This window comes from Nelusetta ayraudi, unplaced genomic scaffold, assembly GCF_046127955.1.
Source record: "Nelusetta ayraudi isolate G7.1 ecotype Tasmania unplaced genomic scaffold, CSIRO-AGI_Nayr_v1 ptg000011l, whole genome shotgun sequence".
In the NCBI taxonomy this organism is placed as follows: Eukaryota; Metazoa; Chordata; class Actinopteri; order Tetraodontiformes; family Monacanthidae; genus Nelusetta; species Nelusetta ayraudi.
Genome location: NW_027466061.1, coordinates 20,966,873 through 20,994,811, shown reverse-complemented (window position 1 = coordinate 20,994,811; position 27,939 = coordinate 20,966,873). Strand labels below are relative to the sequence as shown.

The 27,939-nt window shown below is 44.0% G+C and overlaps 2 protein-coding genes across 4 annotated transcripts; one reads left to right on the top strand and one right to left on the bottom strand.

Annotated features, from left to right (window-relative positions):
• Positions 1-8: 8 nt before the first annotated feature.
• Positions 9-13,810, top strand: arhgef18a (rho/rac guanine nucleotide exchange factor (GEF) 18a). 2 transcript variants are annotated; one of them, XM_076021864.1, is made up of 20 exons: positions 9-178; positions 3,827-3,958; positions 4,240-4,334; positions 4,918-5,058; positions 5,504-5,745; positions 6,508-6,633; positions 6,848-6,965; positions 7,212-7,463; positions 8,221-8,297; positions 8,492-8,673; positions 8,810-8,865; positions 9,185-9,364; positions 9,544-9,684; positions 9,952-10,064; positions 10,260-10,322; positions 10,411-10,458; positions 10,958-11,443; positions 12,131-12,434; positions 12,753-12,857; positions 12,978-13,810. In XM_076021864.1, exons 2-20 carry the CDS (start codon positions 3,891-3,893, stop codon positions 13,136-13,138), a joined length of 2,958 nt encoding a protein of 985 aa, XP_075877979.1. In that variant the 5' UTR covers positions 9-178; positions 3,827-3,890; the 3' UTR covers positions 13,139-13,810. The 2 variants fall into 2 exon arrangements, with proteins under 2 accessions (XP_075877979.1, XP_075877978.1); XM_076021863.1 differs by lacking the exon at positions 9-178 and adding an exon at positions 3,525-3,599.
• A 910-nt stretch (positions 13,811-14,720) lies between these two features.
• sppl2 (signal peptide peptidase-like 2) lies at positions 14,721-26,738 on the bottom strand. 2 transcript variants are annotated; one of them, XM_076021865.1, is made up of 15 exons: positions 26,431-26,737; positions 25,487-25,603; positions 24,940-25,122; positions 24,406-24,495; positions 23,983-24,122; positions 22,613-22,755; positions 21,695-21,791; positions 21,429-21,545; positions 21,095-21,176; positions 20,922-20,996; positions 20,765-20,827; positions 20,584-20,683; positions 20,046-20,123; positions 18,652-18,812; positions 14,721-16,247 (listed from the first exon to the last, which is right to left on the bottom strand). In XM_076021865.1, exons 1-15 carry the CDS (start codon positions 26,476-26,478, stop codon positions 16,056-16,058), a joined length of 1,686 nt encoding a protein of 561 aa, XP_075877980.1. In that variant the 5' UTR covers positions 26,479-26,737; the 3' UTR covers positions 14,721-16,055. The 2 variants fall into 2 exon arrangements, with proteins under 2 accessions (XP_075877980.1, XP_075877982.1); XM_076021867.1 differs by having other exon boundaries at positions 16,113-16,247; positions 18,589-18,812; positions 26,431-26,738.
• Between the last annotated feature and the right edge of the window lie 1,201 nt (positions 26,739-27,939).

The following is a 27,939-nucleotide window of genomic DNA, read 5'->3' as shown; positions in this document are numbered from 1 at the left end:
ATTCTCTGTTGACCCTCTTGTTCGTGCACTTGTTCTTCCTGAGACATCCCAACCAGCTCTCCTCGGAAGGTGGAGGAGGTTTCAGAGATTTGACGTCCCTCTTTGGAATTAAGCACAAAGTTCGCTGTCCATTTGGATGAACATTGCCGTCAAAGCCTCCTGATACGTTCAGTATACGGTAAGCTGAAGTTATTATTTTTTTGGTTCCGTCTTGTTACGTTTTTGTTTTAATAGTTCCTCTTAGTTTGCCTGGGTCGATACCGGAAAGGGGGGTGGTGAACGGCCACGGAGGGGCGTAGTGTGAACTTTCTGGGGTTGTTAGTAAGCTGAAGTGCTTTGGAGACAAGTTTTAACTGACTTGTTAACCGCGGAGGTTTTCCATGGCGTTGTTACGTCGCCTCTTGATGTAAATGACGCAGTACACCGCTGTCTGCTCTCTATGCGGTCTTTATGACCGCAAACCGCGCGGGTGACACAGTCGCTTAACTTTTATTTCTGTCTATATGGGCCAAAGTAGTTTTTTGGCGTAAATCCGAACTTCTCGTGGAGAACCAGCTACTAGCTAACGTCGCTGTCACCTGTTGCCGCCCCTGCTGCGCCGCCGCCTGGGCCGAACCACAGCCTCCTCCCGTGTTCACCATCCGCTGCACCTGTCTCGTCTAATTGAAAGCGACAATTTTCTCAGCAGGCGAGTTCGCTCCATGAATTCGGGTCAGTCTCACGGCCAGCACCTTGGCATTCCTAACATTCCCGCCATGCTGCATAATATAAAGTGGCACTGTCGTCATAGAGACTTGGGTTTTCTCCGTCAACGGAAACATGGAATTACGGACACTTGTGCTATGTGGTGCGCATATTTGCTGCCTACTGTGGAAAAGTTGTCATAATTGTTGTCATCATTGCAGACCAACCCATAATTATATTTGATGAAAGTAGCCGGACAGAGAAATTATGACTGCTGTAAACATTTGAGTGGGTTCAATGCCCTTAATTTCCCGTATCATGTACACTTTACCAAGATAGAGGCAATAATTCCATACATGCAGTGAAGGTTAGAGGTGTTGGGTTGCACTAGATTACTGGCGATACTGACACAAATAAAATATACTTCATGCCACCAAATCCCTTCCAATGTTATTTATCCTTGTAAATATTTCTTTTCTTTTTTGTAAATGTGAGACATTTCATATGAAATGTTTTATTTTGTCCTGAAAACCTTTTAAAAAAATTCGGAATAAGTCTGCTGTGAGCCTTCTCTAAGCTGTGACGCTGGAGAGTTTTGTCAGTTTTCTTCAATCTGAACTCATGTTGTAGCAGTGCTCTTGCTACAGCTTTGAACTAATCAAACAAATAGGCCTTTGTGGAAAATTATGGCATATATTATACCATGAAAAAACAACAAGAGCAAAAGTGTATATGTATGTAACTCTAGTCAATAACTTCAGATGTGTCCCTCAGCTGTGTGTTTGAGCAGGACTCTAAATGAGGGATAAAGGCCCTGAGGCTGGCCAATCATTAGAGCACAGGCATTTTCTCACCAAACTGATGTTTAAGTTTCGCTTGTGCTGTATGTTACCTGAGGCTCCAACAGCTGGCTGCCTGTCTTTTATTCAATAGCCAGACGCCACTTATTCTTCATAATACTGAAGCCTCTGCTGTTACACCGCTGGTGTGTTGTTGTTGTTGTTTTATCATTTCACTTTTAAAATAATTGATTTTTTCCAGTGTTATGACTCTTCTGACTGTTGTTTAATCTATCCTATCCAGTAACTTGGTGTTGGAGGGTGGGGGATCTATGCATGCGCAACTGCTTTATTGCCACAACACATTTGTCTTCAGCCTGAATTTAAGGCTTTGTAAAGAAGATTGGTCTGTTTGTCGAGAGAAACACTCTCCTCTGTGTTTTCCACATTGCTTGACATTAAAACCATGACCAGTGTCTAAAAGTTAATAAGTGAACTGCATGTCAAGGCTACTGGACGTGCCGACAAGAAGAAATGATTCCAGTCGTTTAGTTTTTTTCTTCCCCCCCCCACCACCACTCTGCAAGTGTGACGATGTGAAACAAATACAGCTTCCAGCCATTTATTAGGAACTTGAGCACCATGGATCACTGGTTTCTTTGTATCACTCAGCTTTTATGCACTCCTGGGGATAATGGACATAGTTTCACGCCTGTTAACCGTCAGTGGCCTGGTTTCACTTGTCTCTCCGTGACAGGAAATCAGCGGCTTGTTTTTCTGTCATTGAATTCCAGTGATCAGGGTCCACATCTTTTCAACCATTTTTCCACAAACACTGCATTTAGAAACTGTTTGCAGGATACTTGGTGGACCCGCCGGTCTTGTTTTGCCCCATGCAGGGAATGACCTGTATTTCATGTTTCACTGTTCTCACCCAGTGTGAGTGAATCACTTTAAGGTGTGGCTGTCTCTCGCAACAAGGAGGTGGAACCACAGCGTTTTAACTTTAGCATTCATAGGCCTTTGAAATAAGTCTGTGCATAAAGTCATATAATGCTGGTGCCTATAATTTAATGACCGATATTTAATAGCATGTTAGCTTTAGACTGTTTCTGCCTGATCAGCATCAAAGGTGTCCTGTGAAATGATTTGTTTCAAGCTTTTGAGATGATACTGAGCCTTTCTGACCTCGGCTTGTCGGCTGAGCCACAAGCCAGCAGGAGAGTTCCCATGTCAGTTTTTGTCGTGTGAGCACCTTTAGTCAAACAGTATTGTGTATGTTTGAGGTGTGTCAGGCTGTGAACAAGTGTAGCCTTTCCTCCAGAGGTGTCTTTGTTGAAACGAATCAGCCACTGGGGACAGTTGTCCTCCTCTATTCTGATTTGGCACCACTGCCTTGGTTCTTCTCCTTGCGACAGGCCAGGAGCTCTGTCTCACACACGTGTGCATACATTGAAACAGTCATTGTGTGTTTCCCGGTTTGTAAGAGCGCCATAAACGTACTAGCCAGTGGTGCAGCTTCAGGCTTTCTTTGTTGTTGTTTTTAACTCTTACTTTTCTATAATATTTATTTAGTTGTTTTTTCCAGGGACAACAGGGGACAACTCAAAACAGAAATACGGTTGTGGGGATTCATCCCCCAGTGACGAGAAAGGCATTGTCTTTAAGGGTGAACACAGTCATTCCGTAGCTGCAAGCTTTCAAAGGACGTGTCGGACTGACAGTCCTTGGCTTACGGGACCTTTTGAGGAATTTACCTTCACACAAAAACACAAACAAAAGGGAAAATAATTATAAGTTCAAGCAGCGGCGCAGGAGCGTCCATGTGCTTTCTGTGCAAACCAACGTTGATGAGCTCTAGTTTGCGGCGCTGGTTTCCGCGGTGCAGTTGCATCGTGCTGGACTTCTGCCAGAAAGCTGGTTTGACTCTGGATTTGCTCTCGCCCTCTGTCAAACCAGTTCTCTCTTTTCACACAGTTAAATTAGTTTGCAGCAAGCTGCTGTTTGCTTCCGGCACTGTGAAATTCACTCTCCAGTCACAGCACCTTCCCCTTGTTGCAGGCAGCCCGTTTTGTTTGTGCGCCAGCGACTCAGCGGAGTGGGACCGGAGCTGCTTTTGAGACACAAGTAGGAAGGGTATGTGTCTGTGTTTCAATGTGGAATGATGACAGGGAGCTCCGACTCCCCTGGTTTGTAATGGGTGAACTGATGATGATGTGTTTTGTCCTGTGGTGATTCAGTCATTTCCATTTTAAAGAACATGACCTGTGTAATGGCTATAATAGGTCTGTCACACTGTTATGTTATTATGTCTCTCTCTGTCTGCCCGCCCCCACCCTCCTCCTCCTTCTTTACTTCCTCAGTTCTGGGGAGAGTTTTTCTCCCCCAGCCTCTTATGGCCTCGCTTTCAGCTTCCTCGGTTGAGGCATGACTGTGACCCCTAAAAAACACAGCAGCCAGCCTTGTTCCTCCTCATACGGCGACACAAGACCCAGGTTGGTCAAGCAGGGTTTTATGGAATCAGCTCCATGATGGTTTTCATTGTCTCAGGATTCAATTGCAGCAGAGATCAGTCTCAATCCATTTTTATTCATTCTTCCCTTTTGAGTTTCATGTTGTACTTGGCATCACATAGAGTGAATAAGATCAGCGTAAATGATCTGATAAAGGCTGAGTAGTGAAACGAGCTGTCACGGTCTGTTTTTTGTCTCATTTGAATGTTTCTGCACTCTTTTTAAACCTTTTCTCCACCGTTTTCTCATTTTGTGCAAACTAGATCTGCTCAGGTGCAGATGGACGAGGTGGAAGGCCTGCGGTTGAAGCCGTCCTCTGAGGACTTGGTGTCGCTGGCAGAGTCCATCAACCTAGAAGGTCAGCTGGTCATTATCAGCCAAATGAGAGGCTGCTGAAAGCCCCTGTCACAACACCATCATATGACTCTAACAGGAAAAAATGCTAATCAAAAGATAGCACACTTGTGATTAATACCCTCCTATGAAGTATACAGTACTGTACGTTAGATGGAGAAACAGAGGAGTCCTGCGTGTTGACGAGAGAGAGAGAGAGATGCCTGGAAATGACTTTAGTAAATAGTAAAGACCTTTTAGTGGCATTTGTAGCTGAAAGTGTTAATATGTTAATATAATGACGGGTTTGTGCTCAAAGGAAAGATCATCAGAAATGCAAAATACTCACTTATGTAGAAATAAGTTGCCTTTGATTAAATGAGCTTTTCTTTGTAAAGTTGTCTTTAAACAGATTGTCTCTCTGTCTGTTGTCGTTGCTGTGCTGCTATATAGTATTACATTGCATTTAAAAAATATATATGTACCTCAAGAGTTAAGCATTTCCAAAATGTTGTGTGATCTGACGACCAACGTGTTCTTAATGAGACATTCAAACTTGACCACAGAGAACTTTGTCTCACTCTATTCACTCCTGCTTTGTCATCCAGATTCCCATTATGCACTCCTGCGAGTTGACCTGGAGTCCATTGCTCAGAACCTGGAGGCGGCGTCATGGAGTGCAATAGTGGATCCCAACGAACTGAAGTCCCTGAGCAAAGAGGCTGTCAAGAGACAGGATGTCATTTACGGTGAGCCCAATTTCAGTGGAAACACTTGGAAGAGAGGAAGCAGTAAAGTGCAACAAGTTCAATCATACGAGCACGTCAGACACCTGAAGAATGACTGGAAACAACTGGTGCCAGGAAACCGCCCTATCTAATTCCAAAATTGGAGCGTGATTACTGCCATTATGTGTTCATGGCATGAGTCGTGTCTTCATCAATGTTAATAGTGTCTGAGAAAATACCTGCATGAGCAACACGTCTGTTTCAACTATTGTTTCATCCAGTTCAAAACAGGCCTCACTTTGGTGGCCCCGGCATCTTCTGCTAATGTGCTGGCAGAGCAACTGAAGTTGGTGTAATGTAGATCTGCACTCAGCGTTTGAGTGGGCACCACCTGTAGTCGCTGATCAAGCAAGATGTGCATGTTCCATGTAGACGCCTTCAATTGCTTTTGTTTGTTTTTTTCAAGAGTTCATCCAGACGGAGATGCACCACGTGCGCACTTTGAAGATCCTTCTCCACGTCTACATGTACGAGTTGAGGCAGTGCGCCATTCTGGACGAGGCCAGACTTTTCTGTGGGGTGGAATCCATGCTCGCGCTCAACCAGGAGTTCCTGAGCTGCCTCAAAGCCCGTCAGAGTACAAGTCAGGAAGACGGATCGCCAAACATGTACCAGATTGCAGAGTTTGCGGATATTCTTATTTCCCAGGTGAGACCAGCCGGAAGAGCAAAGAAAAAGAGACAGCAGGGTGCTCTCTGAGTCCCATAGATGGCCAAACTATGTTTTTTTCCAATGGAATTGTAATTCTTGGTAGTCATGTGAGTGTTGTGTCATCTCTACGCAAGCTTCCCCTTCTCGTAGACTTTAACTTCCTTCCAATTGCGCTGCTAAATTTAAACCCTCAGCCAGATTTTGATCTGAGGTCGGAAAAAGAATGCGGCTGCATTCTTCAGTTATTCAGTCATTGTTGTCAGAGGACAGTATTGATTGTAACCCACTTCAATGTCAAGGTCTAGTGACTCGTGGGAGAATGTCTGGTGAAATGGTTTTACCTGTCAGTGCTTTAATTGCCGTTGATGAGCGTGTGTTTTGTCAGCCTATTCACCTCTGGCCACCATCAGCAGTCAGGTGTCCATAGGAATGACTGGTATGTCTGTAATGCACTGATCCACTCAATAAACCATTTTGCTGGAATTTGAACAATAAATTCCCCTCGACTAAGGCGGGAGGGATGCTCACCTGACTGTGGTGTCTCATAGCAGCAAAACCTCAGCGAAAAAAACAAGACCGTAAATCTTATTAATATCAATATAACGGCAGGTGATAAAAGGAATTCATCAGCTGCCGCCTGCTGGCCACCATATCATGCCCACAGTGAGCTTATGGCTCGTCGCATGTTCCAAACGTTGAGTTGAGGTGTTCAGCTTTTTCTGTGAGCGATCCATTTAATGTTGTGAATGTGTCTGTTAGTTTTCAGGTGCAGTCGGTGAAAGAATGATAGACTGCTATGGTCTGTTCTGCGGGCATTACAGCGAAGGCGTGACTTTCTACAAAGAGCAGCTGCAGAGCAACAAGAAACTGCAAATTCTAATGAGGGTAAGCACCAATCTGGTCAGTTACCAATGACTGTGCAAAGAAACTTAACAGTAAAACAGTAACAGTGACAGGGTGGGACTTTTGAACAAGGATTGATTGATGCTCTTAACCTCCCAAAAAGAAGGCTGTGATATTTAGCTTCAGACGGTGTAGATTGTGCAAAGAGGAGAATGACAGAAATGAAAGACAGAACAAACCTCTTTGTGTCTGACAGAAAATAGGTCAGCTGCCATTGGTGCGAAGGTTGGGAATCCCCGAGTGTTTTCTGTTGATGACTCAACGTATCACAAAATATCCAATCCTGGTGGAAAGAATCATACAGAACACAGAAGGTAAAACACGTTGATCTGTGGCTACGTGGTCACCTCCTTCACTTTCTCAGCGCTACGAAGGAAGAAGTAGAAGGTTGAGTCGGGCCAACTGGACTTGTTCTTGCCATGTCGAAGGCGTTTCGCCTCTCATCCGAAAGGTTGGATAGGAAGGATAAGATGACCTACATGACTGAGAACCTTCACTGACATGTGAATGAAGAAGGTGCCGCTTGAGAATGTCCCCCATCCTTTTGTGCCTCGTTTCAGCCGACACGGAGGAGCTCAGGTCTCTGCTGCAGGCTCTGGTGCTGATCAAAGACGCCATCTCTCAGGTCAACGATCAGGTCAGAGAGTACGAGAACGCCGCTCGGCTGAGGGACATCAGCCTGCGCCTGGAGCCAAAGTCAGTGGGCCGACTGAAGGACGGCAAGCTGTTCCGCAGGGAGGACCTGATCCAGGGCAACAGGACGCTGCTGCACGAAGGCGCCGTCACGTGGAAGTCAGCCGTCAGACAGAAAGGTTTGTGAGGAGCTTGCAAAGCATTCTGCATTACCGTCGACCCGTTGTCATGTTTTAAAGCACTCACTTAACATCCAAATCTTTTATACGGTTTATTTGTTGATGCCATTTGATTTGCGTAGTTGCATTCTTCACATTTCCTTTTTGATTGTTGAAAGTTTGAAGGGTTAAGGAGTGACTGTGTGCAGCCTCACTGTTATCTTTACTGCAGTGTTTTCGAGGTGGCACACCTTCTCCCAACTCTGCTTATCGCAGAGGTCAGAGTTGTTGTTCCACAGTGAAACGGCATTGTGAGATTCTTTTGTTGCTCTGTGTGAAATCTGGACAGCCATGAAAGACGAGGCACGCAAAAGTCATTACAGTGTATTGTCATGAAATACATCTGGGGAAAAACAGTCACTCTGGCTCATCTTTCTCCCCGCAACGTTAGCATATTGATGAGCATTGATATGCATGTACACACACGTGTCCATAAACACAAACCTAAGCATGACACCATGAGAATACTCTGGCCAAGGGGTGACTTAGTCCTTTATTAGGCCAGCTTGCTGCTCTGTGGCCAATGGCAGGGGCTCCATTCTATTACCAGTAATAATCACTTACTGGAAAAGCAATTATGAAACATCTTCCAGTAGACAAAAAGCTGTTCCTCTTGCCAGGCAACGTGGGCACATGTCCAAGGTGTATGTTCAGAACAAGCTCATAATACAACTGACTGGTATTTTTCCAATGCTGAGCAGCTGTTCTCTCCCTGCAGACATCCATGCTGTGCTGCTGTCAGACGTAATCCTCCTCTTACAAGAGAAAGATCAGAAATTTGTCTTTGCAGCTGTGGTGAGTCATCCTGCAGTATGATTTACGTTTTCCACAAAGACGAGGCCATAGTTGATTTAAGTGAGGGGGAAAAAACTGATTCTGCCCAGGCCCATGCATCAATCATGGCCCATGGCCTGCGATGCAGCCATCCACACTCAAGCACGTTGCTCGCGGTAAACGTGCAAGCTGAACTTTTGTGCTTGTCTCCACAGGAAAACAAACCGGCGGTGATCTCCCTGCAGAAGCTCATCGTTCGGGATGTGGCTCACGATGACAAGGCCTTGTTTCTAATCAGTGCGTGCACCACTGCAATGCCGGAGATGTACGAGATCATCACGAGTTCTAAAGAGGAACGTATCACATGGACCGCACTGATCCGCCAAGCCACAGAACAGTAAGCCGTGCGGGTCTGGGAAACTGCAGTTCATCTTTACCATCCTCATTCTTTGGGTCTTCCCACTGCATTAGACTCGACATTATCATGGGAAATGCAAGGTGGAAAACACTCGTCTGTCTGTTTTATTTTGAAGTTACCCAGAAGAGGAACTGTACCATGAGTTGATGGCAAAGCTGCAACACTTTCAAGGTAAAAATAGACTAAAGGATGAGAAATCACTGAATCACACAGAAGTTGTTGTCTGCCATGTTGGAGTCGGTGGATTTCAGGAAAGCATTTGTAGACGGATGTTGTTTTGATGCTCATTAAACTTTTATCAAATGCCATTTGCTTTATTTCTTTTTGGGATATTTTCAGTGGCCGTGAATCTATTTTCTAGAATGTTATTGGGAGAATATAAAAAAAATAATGTTTTTGTTCCGTTAAAACTGTGAAATACAAAATCAGCAGCAGGTCTCTGTCAAGTTATTCTGTTATTTGTTTTTTGTTTTATCCTATTAATCTTCAGATCAGCTCAAGATGAGAGATGATCTCATAAAGCAAAGTCTGGCAGAGAAACAGCAGATCTTTGCCGCTCTGTGCGAGTCTGTGTTGGAGCAAGAGGTGCCCCACAAAGGGCTGCTGCTTCGAGGAGATGCATCGGACCTCCAGCAGGGGGAGACGCTGCTCAATGGAGCCATAGATGAGGGTGAGAGCAAAGACCACTGCATTCGTTTAACATTTTCAAAGATATTGTTTGTTTTACATTTTTGTTTGTGGTTGGATGTAAAATTAGCCAAAGTTGTGTCTTAAATTTTCTCAGACAGACAGACACACAAGTCGAGACTGATGCTTTTTTTATCATGTTTTTTTGTCTTGGGTCTGCAGTTGAAAACCTACAGAACCTGCTTTTTACACGGATCGAAGACCAAAACCCAAATGATGAGGAGAAGATGCACGAGGAACAACTTGGGACAGCTGAGGACTTTGCAGAGGCAGAGGAGAATCATGTGGCGAGTGCCAGGAAATGTAAGAGCCACAGCATGGCCATAGGGGGCGCTAAAGAGCTAACTTTCCTGATATATCTGATTCATACTTAACCAAGGGGTCAAAGGTTTCTAATTTTACTTCCTTTATTTGAATGTTACCTGTTCATGTTCCTCATCTTCTTTCGTACTTCATGACAGTGATATTTTACCCTCTTCACCCTCTTTTTGCGAAGGTGCAATATTTATATCACTGCAAACTGGAAAACTGCCCTTTAAAAGTGTCCTAAAAGTGTTCTTTTCTTAAAAGACGATGGCTGCGAGGTGCCGAGCGACGGCGCAGACATTCCACTCTACAGCAGCCACAGCCTCCGCCCCCCTGTGCTGTGGACGCGGCACCTGGCTGAGGGCACGGAGCAGTCTGTGAGTGGCTCACACACCATGATCCTTGCCTCCATTCTGGAAGTCAGCTTGCACACATTTACGTGTGTGTGTGTGTGTGTGTGTGTGTGTGTGTGTGTGTGTGTGTGTGTGTGTGTGTGTGTGTGTGTGTGTGTGTGTGTGTGTGTGTGTGTGTGTGTGTGTGTGTGTGTGTGTGTGTGTGTCTTTCCCCTCAAGGCTGACGAGGACACAGACATGCCGGACTACTGTCGAATTGCCATCAATCCCTCTCACACAGAGGTAACCAACCAGCTCTGATTTCCCCTTTTACTTGATTCAGTCGTGCCAGTGCGTCGATGCCTCTCACTTCCGCTCTTGTCATGTCCAGTTGTGTGACAGGGTGATCCTGCTCGCTCAGAGGCTCTACAGCTTGCAGGTAAGATATTTCAAGCGTTTTCATTTCATTGACTTCAATCTGATTCCATTTCCTGTGAACAGAACGTGCTTGTTAGGCCTTCAACCAGGAGTGGGCAAACTTTTTGACTGGTGGGGTCACAGTGGGTTCTCAATGTGACGGAGGTGGCGGAGCAGCAGCAGATGGATGGAGAGTTTTGGTGGCCCACCTCATAGGAGAAAAGAATATCATGGGATCTGTAGAAAACATGGGCTTTAGTGTCAAGTGAAAATGAACAAAAGCGTCACAGCGATATACTGTATGTGTCTTTAAAGCCCCATGATGTTTAGCTCTTTATGGAAATGACTCATAAGATACTGAAAAGATGGATGACATGCAGCTATTTTATGACTTAATTACTATTAATGTAATTTCTTCAAGTTCGGCGGGCCGGATTAAAAAGCTAAACGGGCCACAAATGGCCCCCGGGCCGTAGCTTGCCCATGCCTGCCCTAGCCTAACATGTCTGTTGATATCGCAGGCGATCGTCACCCAGCAGGACAGCCTGATCGAGCTGCAGCACGCCTTCCATTCCAAGAGCAAGCAGCCTGCTCGCCACTACAGCAGCGTCCTGCTGGAGCAGGAGAAGCAGCGCAACGCCGAGAAGCACAAGGAGGACCTGGCCAACTTGCACAAGCTGCAGGCGCAGCTGCGAGAGGAGCAGCAGCGCTGGGAGAGGGAGAGGGAGCGGCAGAGGGCCCAGCTGGAGACGCAGGAGGCTCAGCTGCTGCCGAAGGAGGAGGAGTGCAGGAGGCGGGAGGAGAAACTCGTCGAGGAGAAGGTGCAGTTTGAGCATCAGAAGGAGGACTACCAGTTGAGACTGGAGAGACTGAGGGAGTCCACCCAGTCGGTGGACAGGACCAAGGAGCGTCTCAACCAGGAGAGGATTCGACTGCAGCAGTGGCAGGAAAAGTTAAAGAAGCTCACGGCCCACCAGGGACTCAGCAACTATGATGATCCGACTCAGGTAACTGATCCAATCCAGTCAACTTTATTTATAAAGCACAGTGTTAACAATGCAGGGTTTCCAAAGCACAGATGAAAGAGAAATTTATTTGCACTGTATATGATGCAAATGTGGGATAAATAAAGACATTATTATTATTATTATTATTATTATTATTATTATTATTATCATTATTATTATTATTATTATGGAATTATCATTATTATTTATTATAATAAATAGTAGCACAAAAATAATAAAAAATAATAAAATCATATAAGATAAAGATGAGCGATAGATAAAATGAATAAAATGCACTTCCCGTCTGCACAAAATTAAAAATAAAATATGCACTTGTACACATAAAACCAACACACTACTTGGTGTCAAACGCCAGAGTAATAAGATTGGGTAAAATAGATAAATATATAGAAATTCATTAATTAATTAAAGTGCACTCCCCTGAAAAGCCGAAGAGCAGAGGTTGGTTTTCAGAGGAGATTTAAAATGGGACAGTAAGAAGAACTGACTGATGTGAGGCGGCAAACCGTGCACATTGATCAGAGTTCCATGTTGAATAATGCTGCAATATATTGGCAAAAGTCCTTATCTTAGTGAAGATGCATGAAGCCGTCGATTAAACAAAAAAAACGTACCCACAAAACTTCCATCTCTGAAGTTCTGAGTGCTTTTCCTCCGTGTTGTCAGTGCTGGAGCCACCAGTCGTTCAGGGGCAGCGTGCTGAGCGAAGCCAGGAGTGTGACGCTGCCGCCCAAGCTCCAGGTTTTGCCCGCCTCCTCCGAAGCCCCTCCCAAGGTTCCACCGCGCAAGGAGAGCATCAGCCCCCAGCCGGTGAAGGCGGAGCTGCCCATCCACCTGGTCAGCACCACCAACCAGGTGCAGAAGCCCGCCGCGGTGCAGCAGCAGATCCCCACCAAGCTGGCCGCTCTGTCCAAGGGGAAGGACAAGAGCTCCAAGGCCAAGGGCTCCCACCAGAGGACGCACAGCGCAGGTACACGCAGAGACGCACGGGGCCTCAAACCCTGGACGTCTTTTTCCAGCACCAGTGTGTGACGTCGGTCTGTGGCTGTGTCTGACTCACCTCCTGCTCACTGTAGAATCTCTGCATGGAGGAAACGCCATGTTGTAGTGGTGCTGAATACACATCGGTATTCACTATATAGTCTACTCAATGTATCCCACAATGCTATAAAAGCAATGTACAACCAATCACTAACTTGGTAATGTATACAGTATAAGACAGATATTTATTGAAGCGTGCACATTAAAATGCTCTGAAAACCTCGTCTGTGTGTGCGTCCGTATCCAGCATCTATAGATGTGAGCCAGGTGGTGCCCATCCGAGGGACCGATAAAGGAGGTGGGAGTCTGAGAGCCAAAAGGAACGCCAGTCCTTCTAGAATTTACCACCCAGGTAGGCCTTGAGAGGCGGCGTTCACTTGCAGTGTTTCACTGCCAGCAGCGATTGGTCTTCTCTCGCACGACGGTCCGAGTGTTTTCCTCCAAGGGTTTCTGTTTTCTTCCTCTTCTTCAGGCACCTTCGTACCACCAGCACCAACGCGCAGCGTGAAACCATCTCAGTCCTTCAGCACAAACAAGATCAGCAGCAGCAGCAGCGAAGCTCCGCCCCCGGCCCCGCCCCCTTTCCCCAAAGAGATCCTGGAACCCGGCAAGGAGCGGGTGATCTTCCTTTAACTCTGAACTGCACGTTGAAAGCAGACTGGAACACATGCAATCACAGGTGAAGCTGTTACAGACACTGGATGGGACTGTGTGACGCCCACAGGTGAACAGGGCACAGATAGGTGGCGCTGTTGCGCCGTCTGATCACTGATGGCCACCTTGACCCTAAAGACAACGTTCAAGAGGTTTTTGGGGTTTTTTTGGTAGACACTGAATGTAAAAGAATATAGAAATATTTGCCTTTTTGTACATGCTAAACGTTTTAAATGAACATGGTGTAAAACACACACACACACACACACACACACACACACAGATGACACTGCAAGCTTTTATTCAAAAAAGTAAATTTTTTTATCATTTTGATTTTAAATGTTCGTAGGTTGTTTTTAACCAACTAGAACTCGTTTGTGAATTGAGAATCTTTTCGGAGGAAGAAGCTGAATACATTTGTAAATATCACATGTTTAGGCATCAAAATCAGGATGTGGTTTGTGGAGGAAATGTAAATGAATATTTAATGTCTGCAGTTAAATAATGTTATGGCATAATTTAATGAAGCGTCATGCTGACGACTTTCTCTGCTGGGGATACATGAACAGCTCTGACCTCCTGTTGCCTCGGAAAACTTTTTTTTTAAAAACCAAATCCCAACTCATGTGGAATAAAAAATGTTTGACTTGACACTGAAGGGTTTTACTAAGAATTTCTGCAGAATTTCTTATCCTCGGTTGCTTTTGTATTTATCCACTGAACAGTGTAATGTCACCACATGCAAATGTATATTATTACTGGTACGATACCAGAAGGAAAACCTGCATCTTCACTAAGGTCACAGAAACCAGACCAGACCACTGCGGTATTGAAGAACATATACAAATTAATAGAAGAGAACATCAGAACTTGTTGACAATTTTGAGAGACAGACATCAAGATAAAACTGCTCTTAACTCAAATAACACAAGTCACAATCAATTTACCATGAGGTGTTCTCTTGTAAACATACATTTGAAAGAGATTTCACTACAGCGTTTTTGTTTGTTTGTTTGTTTGTTAGAATATTGTCCATCAGGAGTGAAGCATAAATTCCATACACAAATGTAAATTAGATTTTTTTTTTCATTATACTCTAAATTATCCAGATATTACAAATAATGACTTATTGTTAATGCACATTGTATTTAATATCCATAAGTGTTGAATCTTGTCACTTAATAGAAGACTGAACATCATATTCCTGTTTTTCTCAATTTATGCAGAGTATTGTTTCAAATCAAATGGACTTGCCAAATTCAAGCACTTTAACTGTTTGCTTTATAAAATTATCCTTAAAAATGAGCACAATGATCAGCTAAAACACATGCTAATTTGGTTTCACCCTGCATTAATGGTGATGCTGTAAACATACCAAAGCTCAACAAAGCATCCCCATCAGATGCTGATCATGTGACCATTCACTTTGACGTGTTTGATCAGGGTCCTTTAAGAGACTCAGCAACAGCCAGAGTACGTCTGTGATTATTATTTCATGGATTCTCTCTTTCAATCAAATCCCAGAGCTCTTGATAGCAGTTCAATAACGGAACACACAAAGTGAGCTTCAGTACTTATTTATTTATTTCATATATGTTCCTCGAGTGAGGCATTTAAAAACGAACTTGGTGACAGCAAACTGAACATTTCCCGGAAATTAGCGAGGGCTCAGACCCAGACAAGTGATGACCTTGACTTCGGCCACAGCTCGTCCTGCGGAGTGTGTGAGAAGCTTCATTTTAATGGTATTGATGATGAAAAAGAACCACGTGCACTGAAGATCAGCAGACGGGACAGGATGGATGGATGGAAGACTGGGCTCTGCTCTTTGAGATGAAGTCCAACAAAAAGAGGAAGGCAAAACTGTACACCTCAGTTTACATTGAAACCTCTTTGATCGTACAGAACGTGAAAGACAAAAAGACCCATAATTTAAAATTAAACATATCGTACAAACACTCCATAAAAAATAAAAAAAATAGACTACAAAGTTCATCCTTAGCTTTACATTAGACTCGCCTCCCTCACATTCTGCTCACATCCCACACGAGTGTAAGGCCTCGACCTGTTAAGACAAAATAAGAAGAGGCGTCGCACCTGCCGCAGTCTGCACTATAAAGTTATATACTGGGTTCATATATAGGGTAAGATTCACAATAAATGCATGCAAAATATAAAAAACTAATGGGTGCAATCTTGGGGGGGGGGGAGTCCATTTGCTTTGGCTCAGTCCATGAACATATTAGCACTACATTTTAGAGAATGATTTAGAATTGATGTCAACTATAACAGAGGGGTGCTTGTGTTTTTTTTTTTTAATTGTTTTTTTTTAATTTATTAATCACCTTAAACCCACCTTCAATCTTTGTCAACTACAAACATGCCATTTGTTACTTTTTAAAATCACAAACTTAAGTCAACAGCGTAAAACTGACTGAAACCCCAAACATTTGCACAGGATATAAACAATTGTCTTGAAAATCCATAATCATCAAACTTCTTGTGCTGCCAGTTACCTCAATGCCGTCAAATGTTGGGGGGAAATCAAAACAAAAAGCATTTTTCTACTTAAAAAAAAAAAAAGAGAAAAAAAAGATCTTCGGTCTGACGCCAGGTGTTTGCGACAAGTCGTTCTTCTTATTCTTATTCCCTTTGGCTGTGAAACAGTGAGCAGAGGAAGGTTTGTCTTCGAAGGCTTTTTGACACGGCGTTGATCCCATGAGCCCTGTGTGCTCTCCCTCACACCAAGTGTAAAAAAAAACAAAAAACAAACACTGACAATAAAGTCCACAAAATGAAATTTATCGGAGCTAACAAACAAACAAAACAAAAACAAATAACTAAACCACAAATAAAACGTAAGGTGAGATTTTCAAAAGCCCTACTGCGGCTCCTCTCAGTCACTTTTGCCCTCATGCTGGTCGTGCTCCGCTGGGGTGGCGTCCGCAGGCACAGGCGGCCGCTGCTGGGGCGACTCCCCGCTGCCGCTGTGGGGCTCTGGGCTCTGGGGCTCCGGCTTGGCTGCGGGCACCGCCACCTGCGGCTCGGCGGTCTGGGTGCAGTGGATGGGGGCGAGGACGATGGCCGGCTGCGGGCGGACAAACACAGTAAAGCGCCACTGCGTTAAGACGGCAACATCGTGTTGAGCGCAATAACAACGTGTGGCCACTAGGGGGATGTAACGATACCGAAATCACTGTACTGTTTTAAAATAAACCTCCGCATCAAGTCTGCTGTATAATAATAATAATAATAATAATAATAATAATAATAATAATAATAATAATAATAATAATATTAAAAAGTGTGATTGGTATTTATTAAGCGGCAATTTAACTTTCAACATTAAAAAGTCCAACGGTCTGGTAGAGTTGGCACGTTTTCTGTCCATCGCGTGTTCTCCTCTTTCATTTGAAAAACCGAAATGCTTCATATTTCGAGATGTTAAAATTCACAGTATCTGCAGTTTAGAAGCCCTCCCAGGTCCCTCCGTTGCGTGGCCGCCCACTTTCCTTCTGCCAAGCACGCGCGAGGTGCAGAGGACGATAACTGTAGTGAATGATCACTGTAGCATCCACTTCCGGCCACTCTGTTTCGCCGAGGAGCAATAAAGCTCCACTTACAGAAAGAAAAACAACCCGCCGTTCGGAACGACCTTACGTCCAAGGTGACATCGGTTCGAGACACTTTGGTGGACGCGGCGGCAGATGGACAATACCGTTACATCCCCAGCGGCAACAGAACACTTTGACGAGACGTACAGTCAGTCCTCTGAAAACTCTGAAGACTCGGTTGAGCTCTCGTAAAGTCTCAGTGCTGTCAGAGGCGTGCCTGTACGCCAGGTAAGACTCTCCACGAGCATTGTACAGGAATTACATGGTGAAACGGAGACACGCAGCAGTGTTTCTGTCAGCCCACGCAAACACCACATCGCATGCAAATTCATACTAGCAGGAATATCCCAGTGTGCAAAAACACACAGAAGAAAGATCATTTTGACTACGACACACACACAACTGTCACCCGGTTTGTTTCTTTTTTCTTTTCTTTTTTTTTTAAGGACAGGTGGGGACACAGGTACATTGTAAGGGAAAATAACTGCAAGTTTGTGCATTTCCAAGAGTGCGCCAAGACAAGACTAAAGGGAAGGTTCAGCATTTTGGACACAGGACCTCATTTCCAAGTTAGCTAGTGTGCTATTTACTAGTGGACACACTTTCAATACGTTTCACCTGATCCTTCAAGTTTAGCCGGCAGAGGTCGCTGGAGCCGTGCTAGCGCAAGGTTACTGCTCGCCTGCCCTGCCAATAAAACCAGTCTTTCCCACTCCACCCCATAGGTAAATATATGATAACGTCAGACTGTGTTAGTAAATGTTTGTGATGATAGAATAATGTTGGTAATAAAACTCCCCTTGTTTAGCAATGGATTTTGAGTTATACTTCATGTTGTTTCGAGCATTTCTGAACGCAGACATTGATGCAGACCATGGATAGTCTGTTCTAATGTATTTGCCTCAGGTGTAGTGAAGTGGGTAGGATTGTTATTTATTGTCAGGCTAGCAGAAAGCATGGACCAGCGCCGGCCTAGCGCTCTGGCTAACTTGGAAATTAGGTCTTTTCTCCAAAGCCCTGAAGCACCCCTTTGATGAAAACATTGGGACAGATGCTACAAATTGGGTCTGACAACATTACAGAGAGGATCACTGCAGATAAATCAAGCTCTGATTGGCGGAGAAGCACTGGAAGAGGCCTCCGTGCAGACGGCTCATTGCCTTACTTTGACTACGGCAACGGGCTGAATGTGCAGCGTTTGATTCAGGCTCCTCCCAGACACTTCCTGGATGTGAACGCATTCCCCTCTAGAGCGAGACAGCGCATCGCCTTTTGTTTTCTAGCCTTTCAGAGAATGATTCACCTTAGCCTGGATCCTTTCCTGCAACCATTTCAGACCACTGGCTGGGACAGCCTCAGATGGTGAGCGGTAGAACAATCACTTCACACAGACTAATGATGTCTGATGAACATTACAGCTGCAAAAGTGGCTGCGGCTGAGGAGACTGAATGGGCACAGACCACAACGGTTTGGTAAGTGACCTGGTAAATTTATGGGATATAACAACATAAAGGGTCTACATGTTTTTCATTTTAATTAAAGGTAATTGGCATAAACCTCCTTTACTATCAGAACAAATATGAAAAAGAAAACTTTTGGAAGAGTTGGAGAACCTGCAGCAGCTGCAGCCAGCTCCTCAGCAGCAGACCACAGCACAGTGCAATAACATGACGGGGAGGGGGAGGGGCAGGAGGAAGAGTAGAGAAGGAGGGACATGTCAACAGGACAGGGAGGAACCGATGGAATCACATAAAAGGTTTACTCAACTCAAAAAATGTTTACTTTACTCTGCCTGTTTTTATTTTTAACTATACTTTTTGGGGGGTCTTTTTGCATGGTTCTTCGGCGGTAGGCAGTCATATCAAACTGGTATTCACCACAAATCCACTCCCAGTCCAGAACTGGCGCAACTCCCTGCGCCACAGCGCCACGGCCAGGCTGGTGAGGAGAGTGCAAGGCACCAGGTAGAGCAGGGCCGGCTGGCCCATCTGCATCACGGCCAGGGCCACGAAGGTGATGAGCAGGCCGATGCCGTACGCTGATGGGAGAGGCAGACATGACACAGTGAGGTCAGCGCAGACCTGTCCAATCAACACACTGTCGTTTGTTAACCTCGATGTATAAAAGCTTAATAATGCCAGTGGAAGGTAAGCATCGGCTTTGATTAAGAGGAATTGCTAACGATACTGTGGGTCAGAATTTAGAAAAAAAAAAGGTGAAAATTGTGAGACATAAAGTCAGATGCCAGTATACTGGAAGCAGGTTATAAGGAAGCCATTTGTAATGTCCACAGACCTTTGACCCCAGTGCAGTGATTGTAAATCTGCTAATCTCATTACTCTAAGATTTTATGTTATAATTTCAGCACTTGATCTCAGTTTTTCTCACAGTGATTGACTTTCAGGTCAGAATATTGACTTGTCAGAACCGAAAGGTACCTCATCATCTTGGCCCATCACAGACTTAACATCATTTTGACTCAGTTATGAAAAAGTTTTTTCTTCTTTTTTTTTTCAACTTACCTCATTTTGACATTATTACACATTGCTGGGGCTTTTCCTCTTATTTCATTATTTTTGTACCAGTGAACATTCCACTGGATTCTCCGACATAACTGAATTGATTACGTAACAGCCAAGTGAGCCACACTTTTTGTTTTTTTTATGCACTTGATCTTTTCCTTTATGCTGGCCAACATTTGTAAAACAATGTTACTCCAGTAATTTTACCTTTTGTAGGGAGCGATTACCCAAACCCCACATTCAGACAAGCACAATCCATCAAGTCACAGAGTCCTACTGAGCTCAGCCTCTCACCTGTTAGTAGATGCACATTTCAGCAGTCATTTGGAGAAAAAAGATATTTTTCCAAAGAAGTTTTTGATTAGCCAGTTTTTTTGGTTTTGGTTACAGTTAGAAGAGGAAACCTGTGGCTGCTTTATTCTCTTCTGCATTACAGATGAATGATGATTGAAGGATTTACTCTTTTTGATCTATTCGGGTCAGCGGGCCCGGTTTTGCCTGGAGAACACTATGACGATTCAGTTATGACGCCAGAGTGGAGAACAGCAAGTGTTTATTTTCCACTGCCTGGTCCTGCAAGTGAATGCAAGTGCAATTCAGACTGCAGCCTTGAAAATTCACTCCCCATGTCACCTGTCCTTTTCTACCGTTAATCCCTTTTGAACAGGATTTATCACAATTTAGCAGTAACCATTCAGCATTTAGGGGGTAGAAAAGAAGGAAAAGGAAGCCCAGCTTAGGGTACGTACCAACTGTGCAGGCCACAAAGTAGATCCTGGAGGACTGTGTTAAAATGTCAAACCTGTGACAATAGGCAACCAGCAAACCTGCCCGGAAAAGACAACAAGAGCAGACCCACAACCATCAGCAACACCAGTTGCAACATGTAGACAGCTTCATCTGTATAAATGCAAACTATGTTCCCGAGCGTGACATGGACACAATTGTTGGTACCCTGCTGTTGAACTGGCAGAAATAGTGCTAAATAAAAATGTACTAAAATACTAAATTAACTAATACAAATCAGACATAAAAACATAGGCATGGACAAAATTGATGGTACCTTTAACTTAATATTTTGGTGCACAACCGTATGAGGCAATTGGTGCAATTAGGTGAATTCTGTAAGTCTCACTCAACACTCCATGTGAAAAAACTTCTCCAGCTGTCTGAGGTGTGAAGGGTGTCTTCCCCAGCCAAATATAGAACCAGTATGAAAAAAAAAGCCATAACGTGCTTGAAGCACTTTCAGCTCCCCACCAGACGAGAGAGGGCCCGGCTCATTACCTGGCACCAGGATGTCGCCAAAGCCCAGCAGCGAGAAGGGCCGGTCGCACAGGGACAGAGGGGAGAAGTTGAGCCTCGGCACCTTGAGCACCATGGGAAGCTGCTCGGTAAAGCAAACAAGCGTCAGCGTGACCTTCCCCTGAGCTTAACGGGAAGCCGTGGCATTTGTAAACAAGCCCACCTTCTCGTGAGTGGCAGAGTCGGAGGGACCAGCCGCTACCTCCACCATTATACTCTCGCCGCTCTGTGGAGCCGCACACACAGACACAGGGAGTCAGTGTGCCGCGCACGTGACAGAGACACAAGCAGACGACAAACGAGAAGGAGACTCGACGTACTCTTGTTAAGAAGGGTGTGATAAATACAAAGAACACGTCGTAGACGAACAGGACCGTCAGCAGTAAGGTGCAGGCCTGCGGAGACACAGAGACACAGAGCATGGCTGGAAAACCCTGCAGGCTGTAGGAAACTTCACGCTCGGTCGTGGCAGATTCTGAGAGGCCTGCTCCACCTTAAACGTGGGCAGTCTGACGGTCTTCAGCATGTAGAGGCAGAAGGCAATTCCCAGGGCGTCCTGTAACACCCACGCCCACCTGGGGGAGACAGAACCAGACTGTGAGTCACCAGCGCCCCCCCCCCCCCACTCCTCTCCCTCCTCCTCCTCCTCCCCCTCCCCCTCGTCCATACGTCATCTCATACATACACGCACAAAAATGCAACTATTATGCAACTGGACATTTAGACAGGCAAAGACAAGGAGTGACAAACACCGTTTCAAAAGCAGACTGTATCTCACTCTGTCCTGTTTGAAAGCCCTCTGCTCCTGGTTGTAATTTCACACTTACTGGTCTTCATTGCGGAACACCATCCAGGTGAGGCTGACGGCCACGCAGAAGGCTGACAGCAGCAACATGCGCACCTGTGGCCGTTTGTGCAAGTACGGTAAGTTGTTCTCTGGGACCCTGCGGACAGAAGCGGTGTGCGAATCAATAGACGGCAGCAGAGTGTTCAGCTACATCATCCCCTTCAGGACCTGAAGCCACAGCAGCGGGCGCGGGAACGACAGACGTGCTGAAAGCGGGCGGGACCGGGCGGTGCTGACGGGTCTCACCTGCACTTGCAAAAAGGAAGACGCTTGACAAAAGGCCACAGGCAGCTGTGCAGCCCGACCGAGGAGGCCACACAGAAGATGGCGATGACCCAGATGGCTGCACAGAGAGAAACACAGGTCAGACGGGCAGTCAGTGATTCAGGACATCATGTGAAAATGCAGATTAAATGCCAGGAGCGGGCAGAGATAATGATCTAAAAATGAACTGTTCTACCTTCGTAACACTGAGTGCTTCGGCAGCTTTTTTTAAGCAACTCAGCTGCTTCACATTGAGGTCTTCAGATTCTGCTCTGTTCAGTGCAGCGACATGCATCCCAGATCTGCTCTGTTAATGAATGGGAAAACTAACTTTCTCCCTGGCGTCCAACACTGACTCCACTTCCTCCCCCGCACACTGCAGCAGCCAGCCACATGTTTAAGCTCTTTAAATCCCAACAGAATAAAACCCTACAAAACAACAGGTCTCCCCGCTCGCCCAATTTGTCGCATCGTGAAGCTGGACAGCTTAGAGCTCTTGCTATGAAAATGAGGTTAAATTGAAAATACATTGGATGAACTTAATGGACAAAAAAAAAAAACACTGTCATATTTTTAGCTGTTGAGGCCAGCAGGAGTACATCACTCCTAGAAGAGGATTATTCTTGGCTCTGGCTGTTGCAACTTTGATACAAAGGGAAAATCCAAGGCACAACATTTTAGAATTTCTTCATCATGTGACACATCTGTAACATTTCCAACTTAAATACAGGCCATTTCTATTAAAAAAAAAATAAAAAATGCATTTGGAATTGAAAAAAAAAATCACATCAAGACATTTTCTGGTCATAGAAACTGGATCCGACCAGGAAGATGCAGCCTTTGCATTGAAGAGCGTCGCTGTGTGTTGGAATGAGTGTTGTGCGAGTGCATCTGCTGTACCCAGGTAGTCATAGAAGAAGTAGAGGAGCACCAGCATGCTGCAGCACATGACCACGAACACGCAAATCATGATGGGCGTGACGTCCACCGTCTCCTCGTCCTGCTTCTCTGCGCCGTCGTCCCGCTTGTGCTTCATGTAGCGTCTGCGTGCAGACAAACAACAGTGAGGAGTCTTTCAATCTCAAGGTTTAATGGCCATATTTGTCTTGCCAAACTCCACAGTCAATATTTGTTCTCCTGAGCTGCTCGGCTGGGTCACACTCGCTTCCTTCCTGTTTTGTGAACACACCACTCATCCACAGCGTTCTCTGCCTGTGGCCCTGTGAGTCACAGCGCCGGTCTGACTGGGTCATCTTGGAAACTCAGTCGGGAAGAACAGACGTAGCTTTGCTTTGCCCAGTGAGGCACTCGTATGGTTTGAAATAAACAGCGGCGTGTCTTCCGTGGAGCTACAGTGCCGTCCAGGCTGCCTCGTATGAGAACCGCAAACAAGGTCACACTTGAAGAGGAAAAGGCAGAGCAATTCGTCTCTTTGCCAACACATTGTTGGCGAATCCTCTAAAAAACAAATCTCCCTACACGACCCTCTATGAGTATTACAGGACCAATCAATGAGCAAGACAAGGATCAATATTGGTACAGCATTTCTGCAGTGGTCCTTGAGGTCATACTGAGCAATGTCACGTCTTAGCTAAATGATCTAAACAAAAAAACAAAACAGACCATGAGAAGTAAACATATAAAATGACCAAAATCTTTACTGTTTGAACCGATGACTCACCCGTTAAGACAACATGGGAATATATTATATTATCAAGTTCAGTCCTTAACCAGTTGCATCTTAAATGTTTTAAGGAGATGTGCATCTGAGTGGATTGCACTAAATTCATGTTCCATTTTATAGTTCTACAAAAGATTCTTTGCTTGATGTGCTGCCTGCCACATTACCACAACCCCACCTCTGTCCTCTGATGTGGGGAGTTGTTTCATTCCATCACAGAGGAGAAGGCAAGTATGACGCCAGAGTGCGTACGATAGCCTAACCACTTAACTGTGAGGTTCAAAAATCTCCTTTAGATGTAGTAGTTGTGACTTAAACATGACAAAGACATGAAGACAGAAACTGAATCCTGCTACAATCTAAAGGAAAACAAAGATCAAAGATCGGATCATCAACAAACTGCTGCATCATGCAAAACAATTTGTGTTTAGTGGAAGAAACCATTTTTTAATTTTACATTTATAAAATGGAAAAGTTATTTTAATTCAGATGGGGGAAAAATGTACCAATTTATACAAGCTATTTCTTTTTAATCTATACTCGTGTGACACTTCATTCAGATCATGCAGTTAAAATCATCTCTACTTGCTTTTTTCTGTCTTTGCTGCCGGCCCAGTAACCACCAACAGCGACTGTTCCCACCGCCATCAGAAAGATGATCACCATGTTGTAGTCCAACACCGGCTCATTGGGTGCATACATGGCAACCAGCCTCCCTTTACCAAAGGTCTGCAATAAATTCCATAAAGTCACATCAAGGTTGGAGGGAAAAAATCAGATTGTGTGCCACACTTTGACACACACACACACACACACACACACACACACACACACACACACACACACACACACACACACACACACACACACACACACACACACACACACACACACACACCCTAATTTGGCTGTCAAGTTGTACAATTTGTCAAGTCTTCAAGAGTAGAATTGTTATTACCATACTATTAGGCAAAAATTGATTTTCAGTCAGTGGGAGTGTCTGTCCTCTCACCTTGCTTATGTCCAGCATATCCGAGTAGCTGAGCAGTGCCACAGGAATATCAATCTCCTCATACTGAGTCTTATTTCCTGCGGGGGGTGTCTGCAATCAAAAAAGCACAGGAAATGGTCACTTCTGGCAACAACCTAGATTTTAAACTGTATCTAAGGTTGAGTCTGATAAGGTGAGTCAGGTGTTAAATGGAATTAGTTCAATAGTTTTCATTATTTCCATCTTTCTCAGTGGCTAAATGTGATTGAAATGCTGGAATGTAAATATGCAATTTGGACAAAGAAAGAAATTCAACTGTGGAATCTCATAAATCTAAACAATATGTGGTAATGGGTACAATGTAAAGTTACTAAAAATGCCTTTGCTTTCAAGGCAATTGGTCTGGATTCTGACAGTGCAATTTACATAATGGCACCCAACTGCTCTCTCACCAGGAGCAGTGGAAAATTAAAACATGAAAAGAAACTAAAAAATGAGATGAGACGAGTATTACTAGTTATAGTGAAAGAGATGTGTAGTTGTGTGTGCGGTTACCAGTCTGTCCTTGCTGACGATGAGGATGCCCTTAGCGCCGTTAATCTGAGCTAGCCGGACCTTCTCGTAGAAAGTGCAGTTTCCTCTCATGACCATGGCGATGCGATTTGGGAACCCCCCCTCCGGGACTTCAGAGGGCGAGCACAGGACCGACGTGGTCAAGTCATAGATTTGTAGACGTGACTGAAACAAAAGAAGATGAAAGAAAGATTTTACATGTTAGTCCAAACTGAGCAATAAAGCCATAAAGCAAAGACATTTATGAATGATCCCCACACCACTGTAACTTCAACTGTTTGTCTGTACTTGAATGAAATACAATACCAACTATAAACACATTGAACATTTTCTGAGAGAAGCTGCCAGAGTCCTAACCAGTGTCCTCTGAGAAGCTTCCTGAAAAACATCTCATTGAATGCCATCCTGAACGTGTGTAATGTAGAGTACAGTCACTTTCCGATGCACACTGCGATGCACATTGGTGGTACACAGCATCACTATTATTGCTTTCTAGATGATGATGTGTTGTTGACGGCCTATGACTTACCGCTTTATTAAGGTCCTGGGGTAGACGTGCCCACTGGGAGTTGAAGAATATACAGTAATCCTTTCCATTGCTCTTGCCCTTGTCACTGAAATGGGCCATGCCGTACTCTCCCATCACCTGTCAACATGAAACAACACCCTGATTATCACACACATCCATGGCAAATTCCTCAAGTTTAAATAGCTTTTTTTTTTTTTTAATCGATGTTGTAAGTTTAGCAAGAGATGCAATGACTAGAACATGTTTAATAATGAGCATATAAATACCCCCAAAATGAACACCAACAAAATGATTGCTTAGTCTTAATACAAATTTGCAAGAATACCACAACTTGAAGGCACCATGACCAGTGATGATAGCAGTACTGGAATGCAGTCGTTCGCATCGACTGCTTTACCGATACGTCCGATTTTTAGCGTAAATATTTTTCGATGGGTGCAACTATTCAAGCTACGAAACTAACCAAAACAAGTAAAATAGTTGAGGGGGAAAAAAACTAGCTAAAAAACAACAACCATTTACAGCAGTTTTGACCGACTTCCCCATGACAGCACCAACCACAAATGTAGCGCTACATTTCATTACCAACAACGTTAGTTCGTTCCATCCTGCGTGTCACAACAGTTTGTTACCAACACAACGGGGGGGCTACTACTAAACTGCTTTCCCCGAGTACGTACGTGTTACGACGGATAGAATAAAAAACAAACATGTTGTGCTTTTATTGCGTAAATGTACTGGCACGGTCTATGTATCGCTAACCTGTAATAACAATGTTAAAGAAATATGATTCCAATGGGCCTCGGAAACCACCGCAAGCATAGCATCCAAGCTATTGGAAGTTGAAACCGCAAGTTACAGGAATAATGTCTCTCTGTCAACCATGTGGCACAACAGAGGGGTGAAGATGCTGTAACTGAGGAAATGTGTTCGGGTTCTCTCACCTTCTGGATGAGAAAAGCGGCCCATATCAGTGTTTCGGGGCCCCTCATAGTGCCTAGCTAGTTGTTGTTTTCCCCATCAACCAAGCTACCGCTCGTCTCTCTCTAGCCCCCCAAACGCCACACGACGAGCCTCAAACCAGCTGTTCCCACAAGTCACGCCCCTCTTGTGCTATGGTATTTGTAATTGGTTGCGAATGTCATGTGACAACAGTCGCTAAATGACTGATTGAATTGAAAGTGCAACACGTAAAAGTCTAAGCTTTGCACGACTGATCTTGTTAGCCATTGACGCACTCCAGCAAGATGATTCACTTAACGTGATGTCATTCCATATGTTCTTCCTTCTGCCAGACATCTGATGGCAGCACATCAACGGAAGTTAGGCAGATTTGTTCTCCAAAGTAAAAGGTCAAATTTCTAGAAATTAATTAAGTCTAGCCTAACGCACAACTGTGCAGGGAAATAAATCGATCTTAATATGAATGTTTATTTATTTATTTATTTATCTATCTATTTCCAGAAAGATTTAATGTTTGGACTGTGAAGATTTGTCATGCTTAAAATAACAGCAACATTTTGTCACATTTAGTTTCAAATCGTGTTTTTAAAAAGTTGTGTGCATTTTTGAAAGATTTTCTTTCTTTTTTTTTTTTTTTTTTTAGCACATTTAACTCTTTAAATATAAATGCTAAATATAATTGCTAAATATAAATATAAATGTTAAATCGAAATCGAAATGTTAAATCTAAATCCAAATATTAAATCGAAATCGAAATGTTATATCTAAATGTTACCCCTAAATGTTTCGGGTGAAACTAAACATTTAGCTAGTATGCAAATTCAAGCTGCCGGAAACCGGACGTACCACAATAAAAGCTTGACGATGTGGAACTCTGTTTTTAGTGTCAAATAACGAATAAACAACTATCTTTTCGGGGGGAAACTGCCTCTTGGACATAGATTGGTGGTTTTAAGTACCCAAAAATAACAAAACCGTTTGGAGATACTATATTTTACGAGTACCTTGAGTGTTTAGTGTCAAGCTTTTATTGTGGTACTTTCGGTTGCCGACAGCTTGAATTTGCATACTAGCAAAATGTTTAGTTTCACCCGAAACGAAACATTTAGGTGTTACATTTAGATATAACGTTTCGATTAAGATTTAACATTTAGATTTAGATTTAGCATTTAGATTTAAAGAGTTAAATGTGCTAAAAAAAAAAAAAAAAAAAAAAAAAAAGGTTTAAAAAAGTGACTTTCAAAAATGCACACAACTTTTTAAAAACATGATTTGAAGCTAAATGTGACAAAATGTTGCTGTTATTTTAAGCATGACAAACTTTACAAACGGCGCCCCATACACAGTAGCATGACAATATTCGTAAATTGTAACGGATGTGAGGCAGATAACCATTGATTCCATGCTGAAATAACGGATTTGTTTACTGTAAAAACCTCATATAGGTTTTCTGTTTCAGTTCTGCTATGACAAAATTGGGCATTAAATAT

Excerpts from the sequence above, each read along its gene's own strand:
- sppl2 (XM_076021865.1), bottom strand. The coding sequence starts at position 26,478 with ATGAGGGGCCCCGAAACACTGATATGGGCCGCTTTTCTCATCCAGAAG. Across the intron at positions 25,604-26,430 it reads CCGCTTTTCTCATCCAGAAG|GTGATGGGAGAGTACGGCAT; the intron begins GTGAGAGAACCC and ends TCATGTTGACAG. Across the intron at positions 24,123-24,405 it reads ATATGCTGGACATAAGCAAG|ACCTTTGGTAAAGGGAGGCT; the intron begins GTGAGAGGACAG and ends AATTTATTGCAG.
- arhgef18a (XM_076021864.1), top strand. The coding sequence starts at position 3,891 with ATGACTGTGACCCCTAAAAAACACAGCAGCCAGCCTTGTTCCTCCTCA. Across the intron at positions 3,959-4,239 it reads TACGGCGACACAAGACCCAG|ATCTGCTCAGGTGCAGATGG; the intron begins GTTGGTCAAGCA and ends TGTGCAAACTAG. Across the intron at positions 5,059-5,503 it reads GAGACAGGATGTCATTTACG|AGTTCATCCAGACGGAGATG; the intron begins GTGAGCCCAATT and ends GTTTTTTTCAAG.